The sequence below is a fragment of the Nicotiana tomentosiformis genome, chromosome 11, assembly GCF_000390325.3.
Source record: "Nicotiana tomentosiformis chromosome 11, ASM39032v3, whole genome shotgun sequence".
Taxonomy (NCBI): domain Eukaryota; kingdom Viridiplantae; phylum Streptophyta; class Magnoliopsida; order Solanales; family Solanaceae; genus Nicotiana; species Nicotiana tomentosiformis.
In genome coordinates, this window is record NC_090822.1 from 78341171 (window position 1) to 78361304 (window position 20134).

The 20134-nt window shown below is 35.2% G+C and overlaps 2 protein-coding genes across 2 annotated transcripts; both read left to right on the plus strand.

The window, feature by feature from the left end:
* The first annotated feature begins 1918 nt into the window (after positions 1-1918).
* LOC104113996 (uncharacterized) lies at positions 1919-8362 on the plus strand. The gene is made up of 2 exons (XM_009624333.4): positions 1919-2447; positions 7922-8362. Exons 1-2 carry the CDS (start codon positions 2202-2204, stop codon positions 8075-8077), a joined length of 402 nt encoding a protein of 133 aa, XP_009622628.1. The 5' UTR covers positions 1919-2201; the 3' UTR covers positions 8078-8362.
* A 285-nt stretch (positions 8363-8647) lies between these two features.
* LOC104113995 (F-box protein SKIP28) lies at positions 8648-12645 on the plus strand. The gene is made up of 3 exons (XM_009624332.4): positions 8648-9350; positions 10019-10635; positions 12404-12645. Exons 1-2 carry the CDS (start codon positions 8973-8975, stop codon positions 10610-10612), a joined length of 972 nt encoding a protein of 323 aa, XP_009622627.1. The 5' UTR covers positions 8648-8972; the 3' UTR covers positions 10613-10635; positions 12404-12645.
* Positions 12646-20134: the final 7489 nt, after the last annotated feature.

Sequence of the window (20134 nt, forward strand, 5' to 3'; positions counted from 1 at the left end):
GAGGTATCAGAGCTCAACAAATTGAGACCATTGGTGAACGTTTCAGCTGCCCACTCATTCGGTACTGCCGGCAATATAACATCCCCTCATTCTGAAATTGAATCACGAACTCTCACAATTGTTTAGATTCTCCTTGGACAATTCTAAATATATCTGCCTTTCTGGCTTGGACCTTTCTTGCCCCAGCATGAGCTTTAATGAAAGAATTTGCAAGCATTTCAAAAGAATCAATTAAATGCTCAGGTAAAAGAGAATACCAAGTTAAAGCACCCTTCGTTAGGGTTTCACCAAATATTTCAACAAAAGAGATTTGATCTCATGGGGGGCCAAGTTATTTCCCTTTATTGCCATACTATAAGTTGTGATATGCTCTTGTGGATCCGAAGTCCCATCATACTTCGAGGTGTCAGGCATCTTAATTTTTTCGGAATTATTTCGGGGGCCGCAATTGGTTTGAACGGTAACTGTGTATACTTTTTAAAATCTGGTCCCTTTAACATCGGTGGTGCTCCCGAAATCTGATCCATCCGAGCATGAAATTCCTTAGCATTTTGGTCCATTCGTTCATTCATTTCCCTCATGAATCTCATGATCTCGATTTTGAAAGGATCATTAGCATTGTTGTAGTTCTCGTATCCAATACCTGCACCACCTGTCTCATTTTCATTAATGTCGAACTCCTCCCTTGGAGCGGCGTTATCGGTCCTTTGAACTGTTTTATTTGCAGGAACGCTAGAAGAAATCTGAACTCCTCCATTGGAGTTATTGGAAGCAACCGAGAATTCCTGCTTCAATTCCGTCATCACCCTGTCTTGCCTTGAGAGATGCTTTATAATTTCCCTTTGTTGCTCCCTCAAGATTTTGACCGTTCCAACAACATGTTCATCATCTGCATCATCAGGAGTTAGACTTCTCACATGTCGAGGATTTAGTTCTTCGCGAACCGAAGTTCTTTCATATCCTTCGTTGCGAGTTTCACTAGTTGAATCATCACGTTGGAATATATCCTCATGCTCGTTATTTGTTCCAACATTATAAGAATTGTTTACATCGTTAGTTGCCATATCTAATATTTTTACTAAAGAAAAGAATCAAACTACGTTAGTTACAGATGAATGGAGCAATGCAATTACACAATTGTCTATGCCCTACGATGGGCGTCAAATTGTTTACTCGTAAAATGGTTTAGTTGAATTTGTAATGTGATTTATAGACACGTGAATTAGTTTGATCCAAGAATATGAAAATAACAAGAAAAGAAATAAGATTATTAGAATAACTTGAAGAGAATACAAGCATGACTGTAGACTTAGCTTCTCCGGAAGCAGTAATAGCAATGTTAAGAGGAAAAAGAAAGAGAGTAATTTGATATAGTAAGAGCAAATTATAGCCTTTTGAGTACAAATGATTTTTCGTGTCCAACTATGAATACAAAATTTCTATTTATAGTTCTATTTAGGGAGATAAGATTCTCAAACCAAAACCTTATTGATGACTACATAACGGTTGACCGTTAATACACAGATTCTTTGTAATGATTGCTCATTGAAAATTGTCTTTTCCAACCAATGTCTTCCTTTCAAATCTTCGTTCTCGGCTGCCATGCTTTTGAAATTTATTCAGCACCGTTCACATGTTTGTATCCGGTATTCACTATTCGCTGACTCATATCTTACTTGTCCTCAATTCGACGTGTCATTTTGTCATTCATCCACCTGTCGCTAATCAATTTTACCCTATACAATTAGTTGACTAAACAAACAAAGTCACAATGCGTAATTACAATCAAATCAAATTTCCATTCAGGTGGCTTTCCAAATACAAACTAAATCCTCGACATAAACAGACATGTAAGGCAAAATCCTGAAGTCCCGTTTTGAAAATACCTCTATAAATTATTGAGGCAAGTATAGTAGGAGCTTGAGTAACATGGAGGCAAGTTCCGGAAAAAGCAATAATCACAAAACTACATTAAATTTTGTTCTCCAATGCCGTACCTAACGTTCCTGGTCTACAATCTACTCCAAAATGGCGCATTAAAAGATACGAAACACTTGAGAAAAAGCCAAATTAAAACCCCAAAAAGTAAAAAGTGTTTCAGGAACCAAAACACTACACACAGGGTCCTTCTTTTTCTTTACTTTTCTTGATAAAGGAGCACTACCCATTTGTCTGCTGGAAATGATGATGTGAAAAGGAAAATGGAGAAAGCAGAGGAGGAGTTAGAGAGAAGGAGCAAGTTCTTGAACAGTTTGATACTGAAAAAGAAGGCAATAGTAGTTGAGGAAAAACAGGAACATGAGCATTTGAATGTGCGGGTGAGAGCCTCAGATATGCCTCTTTCTCTCCAAAATCATGCCTTTAGGTGTGCAAGAGATAATCTTGATGCTACTATGGCTTCGGGGTCGAAGCTCGACAGTAAACGCCTTGCTCTCCTTCTCAAAAAGGTACTTCTACTTGGCTTCTTGTTTATGCTTCTCAATTCTCAAGTTTTGTGGTTTCCTTGGATTTTACATTCTGGGTTTTGCTTTGATTTGTCAATTTCCACTGAATGTGTGTTCAAAGTTTCTAAGTTCATAGTTGTGTGTTGGATGGAGAAAGCTTGTTCAGGTTGCTCTATGGCAATTGTTTTTTTTCTGCTGCGATAAATAAAAATGATAATCTTTTTAAGGGTCAGAGCTGGTTAAAGTTCAATGTTCTTTTAAAAAAGAATAATTTAATATAAGGATATTCTGCAATTATACCCAAAGTGGTCTTCAGTCTCAGCTATGCTATCTGAGGTTTCCGACTCCATTAGGGAATTCGAAAAAAATTGATAGGATTAAGTATGAGTTAATTTCTGTGGTGTGGTTAATAATTTTCAAAATTTGTTTACGAATTACTGACTGATTTATTGTTTAATTAACAAAATGAGAGTTGAAAAAGAACCAAGAAGACCCGATTTTCTTCTGAATGTAGATTGAGTGATAAGTCTAAAGTTGTTCTAATCAGCTCTGGGTGAGTTAGATTTAATTTTCAAAATGAAAAAGCTAAGGTTAGAGATTTTGTGTTCCCAAATTAGATTTGAGGAAACAGACCTGCATTTTCTACTAGATCTTTGAAGTGATTTCCTATTGGCTCGGTGATCTGCAGAGCTTATGTCCATCTATCAACAAGCTTGATTAGGAAAAATTGTAGTAGTAGGATACATCACATGAATATATAATAGGATGGTGTAAATGACCTAATACACCCTCTTAATTCGGACAGGAAGATGCAACAGATAGACTGTCATAAAAACATAAAATGAGAACAAAATAAGCATTTCTATAGAGATCTCAGCAAAGAATAAATGAGCGGGAGCAGCCCTATACTAGGCCAAGTTCTAACAGAATATGACAAATTCAAGTTATCTCAGCTACATTATAGGCAACAACCCTATACTTCACCTCTGCTGAGAATTTACCAATTGTTTCTTGTTCTTCACACACAAAGATATAAGATTGGAGCCCAGAAACACTGCAAAACACAGTAGCAGAACATTGACTAATAGGATAGCCGGCTCAGTTTTCATCTGAGTAAACGACAACCTAGAAACTGGACGGGAAAGCACTATGAAATGACCAAAGGTGATGGTTCCTTTTCCATATAAGCACGTCGAAGTGCACTTCTCGCATGCAGAGAAGTTCAACGAGAACCATGCATTATAAACTAGAGACAAGATTCACAGTATATGCAATATCAGGACAAGTCAAATATTGTTGGTGCTATGATATTCATTGGATTCTGAATGTGACTTACTATCCACAAGAGAAATAAAAAGGCGAGAGCAATAGGAGTATGAACAGAGTACAGGCTTGCAAGTTTACATGTGGAATTTAAGCAGTATATCAGAAATATGCTTAAGCTAAGACATGAAGATTAATGAAGTAAACAGAGAGTTATTTGTTCCAAAAAAAAAAAAGAGAGAGGGGGAAAACACAAAACAATGCTGGACAAAATAGCAGAAGCCGATGGGTGACGGTGGGAGGAACACTGAAGATGGATAAAGTGGGGAGAAGATATGGATTACATCTAAAGAAGATAGAGATGAGGATCTTATAGATAATCTAATAGAGGAAGTAGTTGTATATGGCTTGGCAATCTGCAAATCTTACTTATGTTCATCTGTTTAACAAGCTTCATTACAGATAATTGTACTTGGAGTAGGATATATCATATACATGCATAATAGATTAGTATAATTAATTAGGTAGCCTAACATATACTCCCTCTGTTCTCCCTCTGTTTCAGTTTATGTTACACTTTTCACTTTTCGTGATTCAAACTATGTGCACTTTGACCAACATTTTAAAATGCATCGTTTCATCATATTGACACAAGACGAGCAATTACGGTACTTTTCGTATAGTTTTTTGATATCTAAATTTTAGCTTTAAAATATTGAGTTAATCTAATCCAATTTAGCTTCAAAAATTAGTCAAATTGACTCTTGATAAGCGAAAAGTGTCACATAAATTGAAACAGAGGGAGTAGTTGTTTGAGGGTGCCTCCTTGTGGGTTATTTAATAGAGAACAGAGAGCAAAGTTCGTGATAAACTGATACATCTAATTTTTGTCATTCAAGGTCGGATATTTATAAGAAGAAAACTACAGCTTCCTTCTTTTTATTGCTAACTTTTGGACTTTTTACAACTGAATTTTGAAAAATAAAATATAAGCTAATGTTAACTTATTCAAAGAATTGAGCTAACTTCATGCTGAATGTCTCCATTGCTGGAACAAATATGCTTACTCTTCAAAACTATCGGCTTACCGTTAGCATTTTACTTCATTATTAGGTATAAAGGAAGGCAAGAGTATCTGGGAATTTGAAAACAAAGGCAATATTCTTGAGAAACTGATATTCTCTATCTATTCAAAGTCAGATATTTATAGGAAGAAAAACATTCTCTCTATTTTTGTTGTCATCTTGAGGACTTCATTCGACTGATTCTTTTAAAAAGTTAGAAATGATTTTGCTAACTTTTTCCACGTATCGAGCTAAACTTGTTCCAAATTTTGAGCTCCTGGTAAAACATTTCACTATTGGAACTATTATCCCTGCTGTTCGATCCGTCTTTTCAGCTTATTTTCTTGGACGAAAACTTTGATTTCAAGGGATTACCTGCTGTAGGTTGCACATTGACCCATTTCTTGATCCACCTTGATCCAACTCATCATAACGAAACAAGTTTCAGATTTGTTGGATTGTGCCCTTTTCATTGATTCAGCCTATTTAACCCTCCCAAATGTGATCTGACCCGCACATTTTTCACCAACTTCATATGAAAAGATCTGAAAAGATGATTCTTGACAGGTTGATTTTTTTAGTTTCATTGTCATAAAATAGGTTAACATCACATGAGCTAATCAATTCAAAACACTACAAATGACCAAATAATTAGGAAAATTTTGCTTTAAACATGTTTAATTTGTACTTGCTTTCATGATACATAATATTCCACATCTGATTCATTTTTTTTTTGAAAATTCATCGTCCCAATATCCCATAAATGTGTGATATAAGTCTAAAAACAATTTGCATCATAGCAAAAAGAAACAGAAAGTAAATTGATAAAAACTTGCTTAAGTTGCAGTTTTGGCAAAATTTAGCATTGGCCGAATTTTAGACTTTCAACAAATATTTTCAAAGGATGTTTTTTGGGGATGGTACATAGCAGTATCCAATGCCAAAGACATAATAGTAAAAGCCTCCCGGTTTATATTTCGTCGTGTGTTCTACAGGATCCAATTTTTTATGTTTTGGGTGATCAAAGAAGGATTTGAAGAAGTGCTCTCCTTCTGGGAAACCCTGAGGAAGCACTAGCAGTTGGACGTGGGAGTTCAAGATATACACCAATTCCAGCCGAAAATGTTCCAAATCTACTAATAAATGATAATAACTTGTTGTAACGAATAATCTTGATTTTTGCCAGAGAAGTTAATGTGTAATGACCTCTCCTGAGCAAGTTTGCGGTAGCAGTCTTAGTGGAACATAAGTTTGTCGACTTAGCCAAGTACTCCCTCTATTTTAGTTTTTGTGACATTATTTCCTTGTTAGTCCATTTCAAGAAGAATGACACATTTATATATTTTGAAACATAGCTTTAAACTTCCATTTTAACCTTAGTGAGAAGCTTTAATAGCCACCCAAATGTTATGACATATTTAAGACCGTAAGTTTCAAAAGTCTTAAAGCCATGTTATGGCATGTTTAAGACCACAAGTTTCAAAATTCTTCTTTTCTTTTATTAAACTCCCTCTTGAAATGGAGGGTGTACAAAATAAGCAATTGATGGCGGATTATATACTAAAACATAATGTGAAGGTTTTGGAATCCTTTTTCTTTTACAGCCACTCAAAGTTATGGCATATTTAAGACTTCAAGTTTTAAATGTCTTTCTTTCTTTATTAAACTCCGTCTTGAAACGGACGGTGTACAAAATAAGCAATGATGACAGATAATAAGCTCAACATCATGAGAAGGCTAGTTCTGAAACCCCTCTCCAGGTCTTCATTAACAGATAGTTGTACGCGGAAGTATGATTAGGCTATTTGGGCATAGCAAGATTTTAGAAGGGTTTTTCTTCAATCAAGAACTGGTTGATGACACTCAGTGAAGAGAAGTATTCCTATTTTATTCTTTGGCGATCTGTGCTTGTTCTTATTACAAGTTATCCATCCATGAGACAACTTCACAATTTTTGCTTATGATGGCATGGAAATTGTCAGGTTGTATGCTTTCTATTCTTGTTCGTCATTAATTCATTATATTTGCAACTCCTGAAGGCTAATGAACTAAGACGTCAAAACAGACTTGTACACTCTCAAGTAACATATGTATAATGTAAATGGAATGAATTATGTAAAATCTTATAAATTAAGCTAAGTCCAACTTAAAAAGGTCCAAAAATGACTTATTTAGGATTTCTTCTTAATGGTTTAAACCTTACCGATTTAACGGCTTCACAAATTAAAGAATTCAAGTTTTTCATGGACCTGCAGGACTGAAATACGATTGTGTAGCATCAGTAACTAAAATGTTGTCACTGAACTTAATCCTCCCAGCAGAAGGGAGGAGAGGCAATGAAATGATTATTTCATAAATTCAGAGTGAAGATGATAATCTCATAACCGATGCAGTAATATCCTGAAAAATGGTTCTCTTATTCTGCTATTTACTTGCTTTTAGTAACTTCGTTCATTAGGAATAATTTTATCCATGATTCAACTTAATAGTACATTGGCTTCAATATTGTCGTATTTGTTACAATGTACCACATTGGTTGAGGAATGAGTTGTTCTCTTTAAATGATATTGAACAATACGCACCTCATGAGTTAGCTTTGGGGTAAGTTAGGCCCAAAATTCATTCTTTGTATCAGTATCAGAACCATCCTTATTCTTGGTTTACCCAATAATGGAACTCTTATTTTATATTGTTCATGCTCCAAATGTCCAACCTTGTGTGTATGGGCTATTAGAATGTCCCACATTGGTTGATGAATGAGTCGTTGTCTCTTTATATGATCTTAGTCGTTGTCTCTTTATGAGCTAGTTTTTGGGGTTGAATTAGGTTCAAGTTTCATTTTCTTTACACTATTGTCTGATAAGAAACTTCCTCTCTTCTGGAGTTTTGCCTATTGATGTGAACTAAAACCATTATAGATTGGGATTGTGAGAGATACCGGGATGATTTAGGTCGTACAAGGCACCTGAGGTCTAAGTCATGTTTTTGAAATCATCTTTAAATCTTAATTGACGGTCAGTCCTATTTGTTCGTTTGAGGCTTCTTCCTATCTGTCAATGAAGTTTCAATCTTCTTGCGTTGTAAGATAGTTGACACCAATTTGTTAAGCATTGAATGCTAATCAAAATTCACTTGTTTTTGGCTTTACAGGAATTCGACTCATCATATGGTCCAGCTTGGCATTGTATCGTGGGAACTAGCTTTGGTTCGTATGTCACACATTCCATAGGAGGTTTCTTGTACTTCTCCATTGATAAGGTCTACGTTCTTCTATTCAGGACTGCTGTCGAACCTTTAGATCATTGACAGTTCAGTGCTTGAATTCTACTCTCTGATTTCTGAAACGTCGATTTAGAAGTTTCGCCTGGAAATGCGCATGTTAAATGCATTCTTTGTTATTGTGTTTGGTGAGTGCCTTATAAACGTGTGAAGATTTATATGGACTAGCACAGGCGGTCAAAAAGAGTATTTCCTATTTCTATTAAGAAGCACACCAGGACAAGGGTCATATTTTCTAGTACCAGAGGTCCAGAAGTATTTACCACGCCAAAATCCTAAACTTGTCTTTAATATTTACGAGTTTAATTTTTATACATGGAGCATGTGAGGGATTTTACGCTATCAGGCTATTTAAAAGACGTGAATTGATAACATAGAAAGATGCTATAAAACAGTTAGATAGTGTGAAAATTCATTTATACTATTAAGGGCCGGTTGGTTTACCACATTAACAGTAGGAATTCCTTCATGAAAAAAAAGTAATCGTAACATAACTTAATCCCGGGTTTATTTGGCCTTATTAAACTCTGTATCAGAAAATTTTTTATTAGCTAGAATTGTCATCCTTAATTATTATTCACCGTACAATAATCTTGACATAAATAATTCCTCAAACGAATCCAACCAAACATCCCTTAACGTGTACAATTTAAACAAATAAATTGATCAAATATCCCTCAATTACACCTCTAATGAGACGCAGGACATTTAAATTGGTATTGACATGTCACCGACATACAAGTTTCAATTGTTGTACATGATGACAAGTATATCCAAGTTAACGTGTGAAAATATTTCTCTTTTCTCATTCTAGCAAATATCAACACAACTTGCTTCCTCCATATATCGCCCTTTCACTTAAAGCTTCATTCCTAGAAATTAAACATCTTCAAAACCAACACTTATTTTTAGCATACATACCATGGACATGCAAATTTCACAACCTATACCAGAGGGGGAAGAACACAACACAGGCACAGCAATGATAAAAATTCCTTTAGAATCAAGGGAACCACCCCATGAAGCTATGTTCTTGGTCTTGGCCTATCTCCCTTTGTTTGAACTTCTGTCTATGACTCAAGTTTCCAGGTCATTAAGAGATGCTTTAAAAGATGACATACTGCCATGGCTGAATATCGTTGTCGAAAAGCCATTAAACACTCGTCTTTCTGATGATTTTCTGATGAAAGTTACGTCCAAGGCAAATAGTCGTCTGAGAGTTGTTGCTCTTATAAATTGCTTTAAGATAACAGATGATGGGCTTCTACAAGTCATTACCAGTAATCCTCATATCAGCAAGGTATGTTAGTTTGTTTATAAGGAAATGGTAAATGGATAAGATGTGGTTGGTGGAGTCTTTTTTAATTAATTTCTTCCCTTTTTTCTTTATTGTGATTTCGTTTTAATATAAATAAAAAAAGGCTTTATACTTAACATAAGTAGGAGAAAAGGAACTAAAAATTTATTGAAAAAATATACTCTAATAGTTATCCAATCAAGTGTGCCGAATTCCTGAATCCCTTAGGCAGGTTTGATCCAAAAAGTGGAAAATTTTGCAATAGAATTCATGTTCCTTACTTAACTTCAGCAAGTCAGTAACAATTTTTATGTTATACATAGTCACGTGGGACGTTTTCTAATGATTCGAACACTTGAAGAGCACACAAGCTTCTTTTTCCCCCCTAGTTGAATCGAAGAGAAAAACATGTGCTACTAAGAGAAACAGGGAAATCGGGCTACAGAGATAGTTATTAAATCATTAGTACAACATAAACCATTCCCCTGCATCTTTAGTGGAATGCTGCTTCTTTTGTGATTCCAGAGGCCCTAATCTCTATAAATCGTACCTATCAAATTTTTATGGTACGTACTTAACGAGTTAGAAACTATATCCGAGTTAGAAACAGATGTATAGCCTAGTAATTACATCTGCCCTGAATCCTATGTTCTTTTCGACCTTTTTTCCAGCTCTATTTACCAGGGTGCACAGGCTTAACCATTGAGGGAGTACTTGGAGCAGTGAAGTTTCTTACCAAGGCTAACCACAGGTTAAAGAGCTTAAGTATTTCTGGCATCTATAATGTGAAGAGAGAGGACTTTGAAACACTTTGTCATCTAATGGGAATAAACCAGATTCAAAAGAAAGAGGGAGAGAACTTCTATCAGAAGCGAAGCAAACCATCCACGCTTAGACAAGAATCTCAGCCTTCAATCGACATAGATGTCTGTCGGAAATGTGGTGAAATAAGAGAAATCTTTGACTGCCCTAAAAATTCTTGTGAAAGGAGAAAGCAGCAGCAACAGCTAGTAGAGTGCAGGGGCTGCTTCCTCTGTATCCCAAGATGTGAAGAGTGTGGTGTATGCACCAAAGATGAAGAAGTAGGTGAAGCAGCTTGTGCAGATATACTGTGCTTGGATTGTTGGCTTCAGCTCCCAAAATGTAGTTTCTGTAACAAGGCATACTGCAACCAACATGCTTACCAGCAGTCTCTACTTTCTGGCTCTTCAGGGTTTCTGTGCAGTGATTGTAACATTCGCTCAACACAAAGTTCATCTTATTGAGATTGTTTACTTATTGAACACAGGTAATGAAATGTACTACAGGAAAAGAGGGCTACGACGAAAAAAGACTAATTTTATGACACTTATTTACAAATGTCGTAAAATCAATGACTTATTTGGTAAGAAATGGCACAATTATTGCGACTTTTAATTGAAATGTAGCTATATTAGTCGGTATTTACTGACATTTCTAACTAATGAAGGAAATTTGCTTACATTTATAATTATTAAGGGGCATCTACTATTTTATCTCAAACACCCTACAAAACTTCCCCTTTTCTCAGACCCAAACAACTGATGCCGTCGTCTCGCATTCATAAAATTGGTAGGGTTCTCACGAAATCGCAGCAATCTTCTAGGAATTTTTGCCATCTTCTTTTGGACTCGCTTCATATACCTTTCTAGCATTAGGATCAATTTCTCGAAATTCAGAGTCGGGCTTAATTAGCAGATATCACTGATTGTTCCTAGATTGTTCTTAGATTGATTTAGAACTCTAAACATGACAGATACTACTGATAATTCTCAAACTTCTAATCGAGGTTATTAAGGTGAGAGTAAGTATTTTTTCTCCTGTGATTTTCGTTCTATTATGTTAACTGGATTAAATTTCCTGCCTTTAAAATAGTTGTAACCTTTTCTTTTATTATTATGTATTGAAGTTTGTTGTGGTTGCTACTGATTGGTTTGGGAAGTGGTAGGTAGGATTTATTTATGAATTTAACAGTTCTCTGCTTATGTTATTGGTAGTGGAGTGTTGAAATTGATGGATAAAATATTAGTATCTGCTTTATTTTTTATTTTTATGTCACTTTGTAATTTGTATTTGCAGTTTCTATTGCATTTCAGTGGTTGGTTATTCTTCTAGTGAACTTTGTCTTTTACTTATCTCTAATATGATTCTTTTATTGTTCTGTTCTGTCCGCCAAAGAGGACAAAGCCTTGGAACTGTTGCACTAGATAATCATAAGCTCATTATTCATGAAGGACTTGCAATGTTGGATCCCTCAAGGAGATGGCATTCTGCTTTTCAGTAAGAATATGGATATTAGTACTATTTATAACTCCATGAGAAATATGACTTTTGTAGCCAAATATGGCCTGTGAATTCGAGTTGATTGTGGTTCTAAACCTAAAAGGCCAGTCAACAGGATCATCTCCTTCAATTGGGAAAAATAAATGTGTAGTTTGTATTACTTATCACTAAATCAACACACTAGCATGACTATTAGCACTGAAATACACTACTAACACGATTACCGTGCTGGTGCTCAAGATGACTTGCACTAGGAGCATACTCAAGGGCTGTCATCCTTGTCAAAAGTTATCTCTTCACAATATCAACGAGAACAAGAAAATTCTTGTGGTTCACTTGTCAAAGATATCAATCTACGCAAATAATTTTAACAGAACATCTTGTAAACACTACAACTAAAATGCCATGCTTATAGTTAAAGGGAGTAGGAAGAGGAAAACGACGAAGAGTTGTGTTGCATTTATTTTAACTGAACAGATGTATGTGTGTTCAAGAACCTTTTGCATTTTCTTACTTTATGGATCACTTGTTTACATTTGTGGCTTGTGTTTATGGAAGACTTGAAGTTTCCTATTGTTTTTTTCTTTTTGATAAGTAAGTTCATTGTTCTTCTTTGTTTGTATGATGGAAGTTCTGAAGCTGCATAGGTTCTAACATTCCATGTGATACCATTTGCCATATAATTTCTATAGAAGTTGCCTGCTAACTGATTTTTGTTACCTAATTAATTTATGCCTTTATTTGATTTATGCTAGGTTGATATCTTGTGAAAAAGGTGTTGCCATATAGAGATTCCAGTTGCCTCTTTGTACGGAGGCTCACTGAGTGAACTGCTGTGAATCAATATTCTTGTAGTCGGCATTGGACTTTATTTATAGTTAGCATTCAGCTTGTTCTGAAGATGTACAAGGAGAAAAATTTATATTCTATGAGAACTATTACCGAATGGTGGTGTAAGATTTATAAAAATAATGTATAAGTGACTCTTTTGTTTTAATTCAAATTTCGTTTGTAGTGTATGACATTGTATATGAAAATTATATGAATTATTATGAAATGTATGAAAAGTTAATGTTCTCTATGTATATAAAGAAAAAAAGCGGCTGACCAAGGATAATTGACCGACAGTTCTATGTATGAAGAAATGACGAATAATATTTGCTGACATTTCTTTATATGTCGCAACTTATTGAGCTTATATTCCAATAGGTGACATTGATAAATGTCACTATTTATTTGCGAACATTAATTTAAATGTCAGAAAATTTCCGACACCGAAATTTACGACATTTGATATAAATATCAAATAAATATCGATAAATGATTTTGTGACATTTATGTGACTTAACACTACATTTAAAAAATATCGTCGTAGTCCTATTTTCTTGTAGTATATATAGGGAGTAAGGGGCAGTTGTTTGATGAATAACGCCATATTCCAAGCATATTTCTTCAAAAGATGATTCATATTCGCCACACCTTTATTTGTGTCACAATACAATCAGAATTAATAAACAGTAAAAATTTTAATCTTCAAACAGAGTAAAAAATTACTAAAATTTTAATCTACAAAATGAGTAGAAAGTCACTTAGACTTTAATCTCCGACAAATAAGTAGAAAGTCGTGAAGACTTTAATCTTAAAAAACGAGTAGAAGACCACACAAATTTTAATGTCGAAGCATGAGTAGAAAATTACGAAGAATTTAGTCTCCAAAATAGGGGTAGATAAATACAAGTATTTTAATTTTCTTTTCAAATGGCTTTCCAACTAAATCATTGTAACCACTAAACAATTCAATAGTTTGATATATTATTCCTATCAAACATACATATAAACTTTTCATCTAATGATCTCAAAATAATTTTCAAGCATCAATGTAAGCCTAATTCATACTTACAACATTAGAAAATAAATTTTCACATAATTTCAAGGATGCTACAGAAGTTATATACCAAAAGAAATACTATAACCTTAGTTATTCCTAATTAATGTGCATGTAAGACACACATATATTTGAGATTATCACATAATGAACATCTACCCTCAATTTATAGACATAAATTTTCATATATCACCAAAGGGTAGAAAATTATTTGGCATGCATTATTCCTAAAGTAAGTCATTTATCCTAATAACTATGAAGTTAGATTTCACAAAAAATTACAAAGGATAAATATATATAGATTATGAAGTTAGGAAAATAGAATCCGATGTTATTGCCACTTTCTCCATAATTCATCACTTTAAATTTGATATTATCTCTTTGATGATTCAAAATTGTAGCACTGATTCATAAGTTGACGTTGATTAGTTTGATGAAACACAACTACACCCTTCATATTTCTTGTAGTAGTCATCCATATCTTCCTCATAGTGAACTGCAAGGGAGTTCTTTCAACAGTTTGCTTTTGTTTTTTTGTCAACCTATTATTGCCAACAACAGTATAATAGACATGGTGTCTTGATACAACTTCAGTACACGACAAGAAATCTGAGAAGAAACAAACAAAATTTATATCTTTATGCACACAATTATTGGAAACAGCCTCTCTATCCTCATAACTTAGGAGAAAGGTCTGCGTACACACTACCCTCCCCAGATCATACAGTGTGGGATAATACTGGATATGTTGTTATTGTTATGCACACAAGCCGCAACAGAATCCATGCCAAGCAATGTTGAGGGACAACACTAATTAAGGAAGATATGATATACAACATGCCATTCAACTCTATAAAATTCAAGATTTAAAGAATCTTAAACTTATTTTGGAGTGGCTTTCCTTGATGAAGTCCCTTCTTTGAATGAATATTTTTCACACAAATTACATGGTGAACATCATAGTTTTATTTCCTTTTTCACCGTAATTGGCAAGTAATAATAGAGAGAGGAGTATAGTTTTGAAGTGATGTTGATGACGTTAGTACTGAATTCTTTGTTCTAAACCATTTTCTTCTTTCTACTTATTCAACCAACTCAAGCAAATTGCAGTGAGACAAATCAGACAATCATATTCTCCATAAACTCTTCAATTTTGATATGGATGCCTTCGTTTATATTTTCCCAACCATCGTGACTTAATGTCACTGTTTTTCCGAAATTTATTCTTGTTACGGCGGACCAGAAATTTTGCACATGTCATGGCTCAAGTTGTTGCTGCGGTGCAGATTTAGTTGACATCAAAGCAGAATATAAAATGAACACCTAAAGATAAACTAAATTCCTTAAAATTTTTAGAAGACGGTGTTCGAAAATAAATTCTGCAAAAGTAAAACAGAAACAGAAGTAAGAAAATTAAAAGTTCTGAACCCAACAGAAAACTGTGTTTCCTTAATGAATTTAATCCCCTTACTATTACCCAAGATTATTGGATTAAGTTCTCACAGGATTGAACGGAATAACTATTATATAATACCAGCAATGAAAATTACAGAATTTTGTCGAACTCAACAAACGACACAAATCACACTAGCACTTATATTTTCGTGCTTTAAAAATATGCAATATGCAGAAGTGTGAGGGGAGAGTATTTTCCTGATTTCCGGTGTGTTAAAAGATAAGGCAAGCCCTCTCTATTTATAGGGAATAAAAAAATGAGATGAAGTGATACAATTCAAATGGTGCTTCTTTCATTTTTCATTAACACCCTTTAAAAAATCCAACACTAAATGGTGGTTATTAGCTGCCATAAAATAGCACAAACTATGATCTGGGTTGGACCTGATGCATTGAAAGAAACTTTTAACAAGTGAGTCAATTTACCAAAGAGAAATGGATAGAAATCTACTATAAATAAAATAGGATAGTAAATTTGGAAGACATCAACTAGAATGAGATGTTATATTATAAATTTGCTTGTGTTCTTTTTATTAACTATTTCTGATGTGCTTCAGAATAAAGGGAAAGTACTTGGTGAGTATGGACAATGTGAATGAAATCCGTTCCTTGTATTTATCTTGAAAGAGTTTCTATCGCTTATGTCACGTCCCAAACTACCCCTAAACGTGATTGGCACCCAACTAATATCACATGCCAGACGAACTCATTTTTCATACGTTTAATCATTTAAACAAACACTAAAAGAAAAATAAGTACAGATCTAAAAGCATTATTAATAATTAAAGACGAAATAATTATCAACCAATACCTTAGTCAATTGATATGAAGACCAACAACCACTCAAATAATAAAAATCTAGCCCGAATCACACACTAAAACCATAGAGCATCTTACGGAGTAATATGAGTTTAATTGACGGGTATGCAAACCCTAAAGAGAAGAAAATAACTAACACAAGCTAGATTGTCACGACCCAAAACACCTCCAAGTCGTAATGGCACATTACCCAACCCACTAGGAAAGACAAACAGTATGAGTTACTACTAAGTTGAGAGATCAATAATATATTTAATAAAAAGTGCAACAAAATTCAATACAACTATCCCAAGGACCGGTAGTACAAGTCATGAGCCACTATGATTTAGATTTACAAAGCTGGTGAAAGGAATAAATACAACATCTATTTGAAAGTTACATAAACAGAAATGAAATCCTAAGCTACCATGAACAAAAGGTAGCATGAATCTGGTACGCTAGTACGTCTCCAATGCAAAGCTTCGTCTTCATAGCTACTCAGCTCCAAAATCTGCATGCAAGGTGAAGAAGTGTAGTATGAGTACAACCGACCTCATGTACGCAGTAAGTATCTTGACTAACCTCAAAGAAGTAGTAATGAAGTTTTTACGTCAAAAGATACTCACTTGCAGAACTCGTGCAGCTCAATAACATGTATTATACAGAGAAAATATTCCAGAAAGACTGTTACGGAATAAAAAATATCAACAGTAAAGGTGCACAACTGGGATAGAGTAATAAGTAACTCTACCAATTAGACATGTTCAGTAAATGTAACTTGCACCAACCCCACTCACAAAGGGTATGCATCATATAATATGTGTGCTCAATACTCATATATGACTGTAAACCTGCACCCATCATGATCCGATTCTATATTAATTGTCAAATAACATGTTCAATAGAAATTTTCAAGAATCAAATATATCAATGCATGATGAAAACTTCCTTATCACGTCAATCAGATATGCTACCAACAACTCAACTAAAATATGAGATGTCAACTCAATGTAAAAAAACCCATATTTGACACAAATCATCAAGTAAAAGTGGGGCATGTGATAGCATGTCAATTTCAATTAACAACTCATTAAAAATACAAGACGGTAACTCTAATAAATATGTATGCAATTAAAATATCAACCTCGTTTCAACACATAAATAACATCAAGAAAGGCACCCCTGAATCATCACATAACATTATCAATAATGCCACCCTTATTTCGTGGCATGTGCGCATAACAATGAAATGCCTCCCTTATTTTGCTAGATATGCATATCGCCGCCCTTATTTCGCCAGTTGAGCAATCCGAGAAAATGCTACATATTTCGCCCCACACGCACAACAATAGACACAATCGCACGACAAAGACCTTGTGCTGACACCCCTGTTGGAAAAGAGACTAGGGAGTCAAAAATTAGGTGCTCACAATCCCCAATCAATCCGCTCAACTGCCCACATGTGCCACAATATCATCACAATCGCACAACAAAGACCTCGTGCCACAATCACAATAATGCAAGATAACAAATTATCATCGAGAGACATGTCCTCATAACTCATCAATAAAGGGCACAAGGGCATGATAACAATAAAAATATGGATTGGTTCAACAAATAAAACATGACTACGACAAAGTCAATTATGGAAATCAAGTTCAAGTAGTCATACAAAGAACTACATATGTGTTCCAGAGTGCACACATTCCAATCAAGACACAACACAAGAACAAGTACGGATGCGTTTTCACAAGATACGTGTATCTACCTCCAAGGAAAATATAGCATAAGTCTCAATATTTGTTCATCATGTTCAAAATAAGGTACCAATACCCTCATCATTTCTCTAGCATGGTTTATTGTGCTCATGTAGTCAATTAATGGAATAATACATAGAATCAAGTAGAACACATAATCAAACAAGGCATAGAGTAAGCTAAAATCTACCCCGAGCATGCCCATGATACATGTATATACGCTCGTCACCTCTTTATATATCACCCCCCCTTGTAAGAAACTTACCTCAAACAAGCAAAATCAACACTCTACAAATGCCTTCCAGTGCGAATCTACCTCTGAACGACTCGAATCTAGCCTAAAACAACTCAATAATATCAAAGAGTGTTATAGGAATCAAACCCAAACGATAAGGGTCGAATCTTTAAACAAATGCTCAAAGTCAACCCGGGCCCGTACCCCAGAACCCAAAAAAACTCATAAATCCCGAATACCCATTCGAATACGAGTCAAAATATACAAGTTTCATCTAAAACTCTAAATAGGGGTTCAAAACTCCATTTTACTCTTTAGAAACGTTTTGTCAAAAACCGTAATTTTCTCTCTTAGATTCACCAATAAAATGCTAACATCAACGATGGAATCATGAATGCTAATCAAATCCAAGTCAAGAATACTTACCCTAATCTAAGTGGTGAATATCGCCTAAAATATGGCCTTAATCCGAGCTCCCAATCTCAAAATTTGATAAAATGAGCTCAAAGTCCCGAAAATGATGTCTTATAACACTAGCCAGTAATACACTACGCGATCACATAATAGCCTTCGCGATCGCAAATAACAAGGTAACCATGCCCAGGGGAATGAACTACGCGATAGCTTCCGAGTCTTACGATCGCGGAGGCCAACAAACCACAGAAGCGCGAACGCGAGCCTCTGTTGTGAATGTGGAAGCCATGAGCCAACCTATCTCCGACAGCACTCTTCGATCGCAAACTAACAAGCGCGAACGCGATAGCCAGGTCCACCGCCTTACGCGAACGTAGTGAAAAACTTGCCAGCTGCCCAACAGCCTTCTACATGATCGTGAAGATTCACCCGCGATCGCGAAACACATTAAATGCACTAGAAACCAAAAATGCGCAACACCTCCAAAATGGTCTGAAATCACCCTGAATTACACCCGAGGCTCCCGGGACCCCGTCCAAACATACCAACAAGTCCAATTACATTATCCAAACTTATGCAAAAGTTCGAAACATCATAAATAACATCTAAACCAAGAATCAATGACCAAGATCATTCTCTTAATTTTCAAACCTTCAAACTTCTCTGAACGCGTCTGAATCCATCAAAATCAACTCAGAATGAAATTAAACTTTACACACAAAGTTTCAAATGACAAAATAAAACTATTTCAACTTCCGAAATAACAATCTGAACCCCATATCATCGCAGTGTCCCTAAAGCTAGCAACAACTCAAGCCTAAAAATCACCTCGACCGAATGTACCTGGATCTGCACACGAAGTACAAAGTGTAGTATGAGTACAACCGACCTAATATACTCAATAAGTAACAATAATAACCTTGGATTGAAAGCAGTGACGAGTTCAGAATGATAGTCAAATACCAATACCAATAACGGATAACAATTCAGAATATAAAGGATAAACCGTAGAGACAAATAGCTAAATGATCTCAAGTTCAACTTATTCACATTTCAGAAATTTTGGCATGCGTTCAAGTATAAAAGTTAAATCCCAACACAATTACAACAGGTCAATTATCTATTAGCATGAGGAAAGTACATCTCTATTCCTATATGTCAAGTATACATGTAAATCAACAGTATCTTAGTGGTTCCATCAAGAATAATATTTACACTTAGCATTGTACGGGTGCCTGGCATAACTTCTCATCATCAAGCACGTATATGAAATACTATACCTGTGCCCACGGTTGGCATGTCAGACTACATAGAGGCGGATCCTGCCCAAATGCTAATAAATAATAATCATTTAACTCAATAGTGAGGCCTGGTGCGCGCGTCGCTCCAAATCAATAATACTTATCCCAATATGGGCCTGGCGTACGCGTCATCTCAAAATCAGTACCAATCCTGCTCTAAGGCCCAAACTCAGTCATTTGCCGTTTAAGTCTAAAATAAACACATTTCAAATACTCAGTTTAACATAATTACCCTTAAGCAGTATCAACAAATGTGAGGAATCAAATAAGAAGTACCGAGACAGAGATATTATTCACGGATTTAGTATCATGACTTAGAATATGTGTGCAAATAAGGTACATAACTCAGAGACAACAAGAATAGGCCTATCAAGTCTTAAACAGTTAGCACATAACTTGGACATGGTCTATAACATGATTCATAGTTCAAACAATCAATCAAGTAGAGGGAACGCGGGGATAACATGATATGATAGCAAAACAAGCCTGATAATAACCTAAAGGCCTCCCCAAACCATGAACACACCGGTGCACGCAAACATGCCTATCACTTAGCGCGTACATCACCCCAATATCTTTAGTATAACGTATTTCTTAGGGTTAAATACCCTCAAGTCCAAGTTTAGATGTGTTACTTACCT